Source organism: Lycium barbarum, chromosome 1 (genome assembly GCF_019175385.1).
Source record: "Lycium barbarum isolate Lr01 chromosome 1, ASM1917538v2, whole genome shotgun sequence".
In the NCBI taxonomy this organism is placed as follows: Eukaryota; Viridiplantae; Streptophyta; class Magnoliopsida; order Solanales; family Solanaceae; genus Lycium; species Lycium barbarum.
Window position 1 is genome coordinate 165,120,262 of NC_083337.1, and position 6,000 is coordinate 165,126,261.

The 6,000-nt window shown below is 34.0% G+C and overlaps 1 protein-coding gene and 1 pseudogene across 1 annotated transcript; both read right to left on the reverse strand.

Annotated features, from left to right (window-relative positions):
- Window positions 1-1,526: 1,526 nt before the first annotated feature.
- Window positions 1,527-2,969, reverse strand: LOC132617572 (uncharacterized). The gene is made up of 2 exons (XM_060332617.1): window positions 2,400-2,969; window positions 1,527-2,249 (listed from the first exon to the last, which is right to left on the reverse strand). Exons 1-2 carry the CDS (start codon window positions 2,967-2,969, stop codon window positions 1,527-1,529), a joined length of 1,293 nt encoding a protein of 430 aa, XP_060188600.1.
- A 288-nt stretch (window positions 2,970-3,257) lies between these two features.
- Window positions 3,258-4,578, reverse strand: LOC132626236 (L10-interacting MYB domain-containing protein-like; annotated as a pseudogene).
- Window positions 4,579-6,000: the final 1,422 nt, after the last annotated feature.

Consider the following 6,000-nt stretch of genomic DNA (forward strand, 5'->3'; position numbering starts at 1 on the left):
ATAGCGAAAAATATGGTTACAAAAAGAGCATCTTCTCTTTTTAATGTCTCTTTCACGTGCTTTTTTGTTCTGTTGTTTCTTTTTAATATATTTTTACAATAAAGATTGCTAGTGTAAAAATTTTGTACCATATTATAATGTAGTGCCACAAATTAATTACTCCCTTAGTCTCAAAATAAGTCTCTCATTAGGAATTCTAAATAAATATTCAGTAAACTTTACATTATGTTTATTGATTTTTTCATGTTCGTGATTTTTGCTAAGGTTATACATATTTTGGGATAGAGAGAGTACTATTTTATCTTGTTACAAACTACTAATGTTTATCAAAAAAAAAATGTTGCTATCTTATAAGTAATATAATTTAATAAATGTTTTTACATCGTCAATATATAAAATAAAAGTTTTTTTTTTTTATTGTGGGCAAAGCCGCAAGGGGCGGGGGCGGAGAATTCTGCAGAGTTTGTCTCGAATTTGTATTCCCAAGCAAACATGAATTAAGTGAAAGGAATTGGCAACTAATTAGGGATGGTACATTTCGGCTCCACTTCAAGTTCCCAATAAAAGATTAGGAGTCCGTTGCGATGGCTTAAAAAAAAGTGACTTTTATATATAAAATGTTTTTAGAACTTTTAAGTGCTGAAAGTTATTTTTATAAATAAGCAGTTGAGTGTTTGGATAAAAGTGCTTATGCTGAAAATAAGTTGTCGATGTGTTTGGTAAATAAGTGTTGTTAAGCACTTATTTTCTGTCAAAATGACTGAAATACCCTTAAAGCTGTTAACACCATAATAAGTTGATTTAAAAGATTTTTAAACTCTAAAGTTGATTCAAATCAAAAGTAATTTATATTTTAAAATCACTTTCACTATAAAATGTTTATTTAAGTTAATTTTTTATAAATACATGTTACTTAAGGGGGGTGCATGAGCTAAAAGAGACACTTATTTTGGAATGAAGGGAGTAATATCTTCTTGATTTATTTCATTACTAGTGAAATTGCCCGCGCGAAAGACAATGATTTTACAAATTGACACTTTTGAGTTTTTTTTTTTTTTAGAAAAGAAGAAAATAATTTCTCATGTAACTTGGATTAATCTTATATTTATTTGAATATTTTCTTTTCTTTTTCTCTTTGAGTTATACATTTGACTTCAATAACCATTCAATCCAAGTCTAGGAATAATAAAAAAGAAAAGTAAAATATGTTAACAAATATTTGGAGAAATGCAATGTCCGATGTTGGACTTCATTCCAACTTTTTCTCCTTTTATAATGTTTTATCCTTTTATCTCCTATGCGTTTTCATTACTTATTCTTTCTCTTACTCCCCTATTTTTTTGCCTCTCGTTTACATAAATCTTTATTTTTCGTTGTAAAGACAAAGTAATTATATAGGAATTAACACTAACATTATAACTATAAGCCTGCAACATGCATAAGATGTACTTAATAAAAGTGTTAATACAACCGAAAGCACTCCACTATAAATACAAGAAGTGGAAAATATTCATATAATACAAGCATCAAGCATTAGAAATGTCACTAGCAATCATATCACGAAACCCCATCCAATAGACATCATTTTGTTCTCCTACATCTTCGACATCTACATTGTTAGCTCTTGAAGTTATGCCAATATCATTAGAATCAACCGATGGAATATAGCTCTCATTCTCGGCTGTTTGGAATGCATCATCCACGTTGCATTTCTTTCTAATATAATTGTGAATGGCCATAGTAGCAAGTACGATGTCCCTTTGTGTGTCAATGTGATAGTATGGCATGTCTCTCAAAATAGACCATCTTGCTTTCCAAACTCCAAATGTGCGCTCTACTACATTTCTACAAGAAGAATGTAAATAGTTAAATTTCTCAATGCGTCCTCTTGGCTCTCGCAATTGTCGAGTTGCACCGCGGCGAAATTCAACTAGGTGATATCTTACATTATTTCCTTTGTATGGAGCCATGTATCCTTTCATGTGTGAATATCCTGCATCAACTAGATAATATTTGTTTCCGTGTGGATGTGAAAAGTTGAGCTCTTCTCTACGAAGGGCCTCAGCAAATATACGACTATCGTGAGCTGCTCCTTCCCACCCAGCCCATGCAAATGTAAAACACATATTAAAATCAACAATGGCGAGAATATTTTGAGTCAGATAACCTTTACGTCCAATATATGGTATCTCTTGACCTTGCGGTAATCTAGCTTTAACATGTGTGCCATCAATTGCTCCAATACAGTCCTACAAGAAGTGAATGTAAAATAAGAAACTTGGAATCCATTTTTTTCTCGTTGAATTCTAAGGGGTAAGAAACTATCATAAAGCTTTTGTTATATAAGGGTAGTAAAGATACAATGCAGAATAACAAATTATCATAAACGGGTTACTTACTTTAAAGAAAGGGAGATATCTTTGTTTACATGGCTTTTGAGCATCGCAACCATCATTATAATTTGGATGTGGTTGAATGATATCTCTTGCAAGCTTACAAACGGCCTTTAAAGCACTATGAAAGTGTCTATGATTTGTCTCTCCAGAATGTTGAAAGATATCTTGTATCATTCGATTTCCAACTCCATGTGCACAAGTCATCAAGAATATGCCTAACATTTCAGGCATAGACATTCCACGAGTGGGTTTAAGCCCATATTTATCAGTTAGGTCATTGGATAGATCAATGAACACCGCCTTCTTCAGTCGGAAATTTTCATAACAACGAGTCTCATTTCCTCGTAATATCTCTTGAATAAACTCATTTCCAGAGCGCATTGATGTACGACAAGGTTCTTTGCATAGGTATTTTTCACAATACATCAAAATGTATTTACCTGTTATATGACATAAAGCCATCCACTCCTTCGCATCTCGCTCTCTCCGAATCTCTTCTAGTTCTTGATCTTCGTCATCTAACAAATCACTTAAATGAGGAGATACCACATTGCTAATATCCAAACTCTCCATTTAACTGAAAATGGAAATGACTCAAATTAGTAAAGAATGAAAGTTTTTCCAACAACCCAATTTCAAGATTTTTTAGAAACTCCATCGTTTCAATGCACTTATATCTATCTTCGGAAAATCACATTGTAAATCTCAAATTACTATTCCATCAAAGAAAAACAACCACAACAATACATAAAGTTTCCACATTCATTAAAGCCAACACAACAACAATAACCATAAGGTCTAAGGATACAACCACAACGTCAACACAACATTAACAATACATAAAGTTTACACGTACACCCATAAGATTTAGGGATACAACCGCAATGTCTAAACAAGAAGCAATAAGTAAAGTTTACACGCACAACCATAATGTTCGAACATTAAACAATAAAAACATTTAACCATAGCAACGCAATCAGCCCATTTTCTCAAGGTGTAACTGATAGTTATACTCCAACCAAGATTTCCGAGCTTCATCAGTTTCCATCTTAAGAAATACTTGACGTACATCCTTCTTAAGAAACATGTTGCAAACATAGTTGTACTTTCCACTCCCAGCAGGAATATCAGAAAAATTTGCCAACATATTCATACACTTATCGATGACGGGATTATCTACCGAAGGGAATGTAGCAGTGTTTTTACTAAACATAAACTCCACTAGAGAGTGTATATCCTCTCTCATTGATGTCGCACCAGATTTTGCCTTATTTTTTTTACTTGATTGCTAGTGCCAGTATCATCAATTGAACCTCGTCTTTTAAGTGACGGCTTAGGAAACATAATAGAATCCACATTCTGTATATCATCACTTTCATCATTCCCTTCATCACTAGGATTGATAAAGTGTTCTTTGTCATAGCCACCAATATTATTTGTTCCTTCTTCATCAAGATCTACTCTTATGCCAGACATTTGTTCTTGATTCGCTGCACGTGCTCTTTCTCCAGTAGCAACAATATCATAAAACAACGCATCATAGCGATACCATATAAGTGAAAGATCTATTTTCCTAAACTTATTGTATCGATCATCCTCCTGTAACAAAAAAATCAAAACTACTTTAAACTAACCAAGAAATTTAGCAATGAAAGAAAAAAGAAAGACATGTAGAAAAATGTGAGAGATGTACCTTAATTTTTCGCTCCCACCAATCATCATCTGCCATAATTGTATTTTTCGTGGCATCCCATCCTAAACCTGTCTCCCCTCTCATCAACTTCTTAAAAGAATCCAATCTTTTTTCAGGTTATCCCAATGATTTTTCATTTGTTTTTTATCATAGTTTCTTCCCGTGGCTCTATTGAATTCTTCAACAACATTATTCCATCCATCTCTATTTAAATGAGTGTGTGGTCTACGTCCTTGTCTAATCTCATTTTCACACAAATCTATAAATTTAATGTTGGCATCATCATCCCACTTAGCATTACTTCGTGCTTTACTAGTTTCCGGCATGATTGAATGTAAACAATATGAAGAAAGGAGAAATAAACGTTCATGAACTCTGCAACATCATAATGTTGGCAGCCCAATAACTAAACACACAGCCACAATTCCCTAGTCACAGCTTTTTGTACACATACCAAAATAGAGAGATAATAAAGAAGAAGTGGAAGCAGCAGCCGCAGCAGTAGCAGCCGCCGCAACAACAGCCGCCGCCGCCGCCGCAGCAGTAGCAGCCGCCGCCGCAGCAGCATCTTTTACTGTATTTTGCATTGTTGTTAAAAAGCACTTACACTGCAGTCATATTTGTTTGAAAATGCTTTAACACAAATGAAGATAAAGGTAAAGTAGAGTTTTATCCATATTGCATTTAAAGCCTCCTATGATCTTGGCTTCCAAGGAAAATCAGATCATCCTACAACATCACTTCACAAACAACACTTGGCAGACAACAAATTATAAACTTCCCCTATCACTTAAACTCAGTTTACTTTTGTAATATATAAATGGGGAAAAAGATTAATGTAGGGAGAAGTCAACTTCAAGAAGTAGTACAACTTGAAGATTAGAAAATTAAACAACAACTATCACTTAAGCATCTTAATCACATAGGCAATCTAATGCATCAAAATCACTAGAACGGCATTGCAACATATGTCTTATATTTTATCTCACTTGAATCTAATCTAATCACTTCACAACATATTTGGAGATAGCGGATCAGATGACATGTGACTGAAATAAGACATCACCCGATTATAACTAACTTCATCTTAAAATATCACATGAGGATTCTAGCAAGAAAAGCAAGTTCAGCGTCCATTTTCCTCAAATTACATAAAATTTCCAAAACTAGCTTTACACAACAATAATTTATGACATTTGTTTGAATTATGGCGGCAGAATGTAGAGGGGAAATCAATAGAATTTAGTTAGTTTCATTTTTCTTGTTAAGAATATCAGTTAGATTCAACTATACCATTAGTAGAGCAGGTCAAGGGAACATTGAATTCTCTATACAATGCCCAAATCTGTCTATGCTATTGCCACATGAAAAAAAGAGCAATCTAGCAAAACTTTTCAACCATCATTTTACTCCATAAAGATGTCTTCCTCGACTTAAAAGCACATCCTCCTTCATCAGAACAATGATCCGACACATATTCTAACTTCTCTGGCCAGTGGTATTTAATTTATGTACTAACATTCGAGATCTAAGAATCAAATAAATGGACGGAATAAAGGACAAGATCTATCAACCACAAAGATTGTGTACCACTGAACTACTCTACCGGTCGGAGAAGTCTAAAACATGACATGGGCGAGGAGATGTAGCAGCAGAAAAGCAGATTTGATTAATTAGCATTCTTGAGCTCAGAAGTCATTAGGATTTCAGGATCCCCGAACGTAAGACCTAATCAAGTACTACATCTCCAAGTAATCGGCAAGAACCACACAAATGCAAGTCAAAAAAACTTCTGATCTCTCAAGACTCTTCACTAGAATCTGTAATTGCCTTAGACTCAAAGGTGGATCCAGGAACTTCAAGGTACCACTGGACTCACTACTCCTTTGTGACATTCTTAAAAATTTCAAC

Coding starts and splice junctions, on each gene's coding strand:
- LOC132617572 (XM_060332617.1), bottom strand. CDS start 2,969: ATGGAGAGTTTGGATATTAGCAATGTGGTATCTCCTCATTTAAGTGAT. Junction 2,250..2,399: donor GATATCTCCCTTTCTTTAAA/GTAAGTAACCCG, acceptor CACTTCTTGTAG/GACTGTATTGGAGCAATTGA.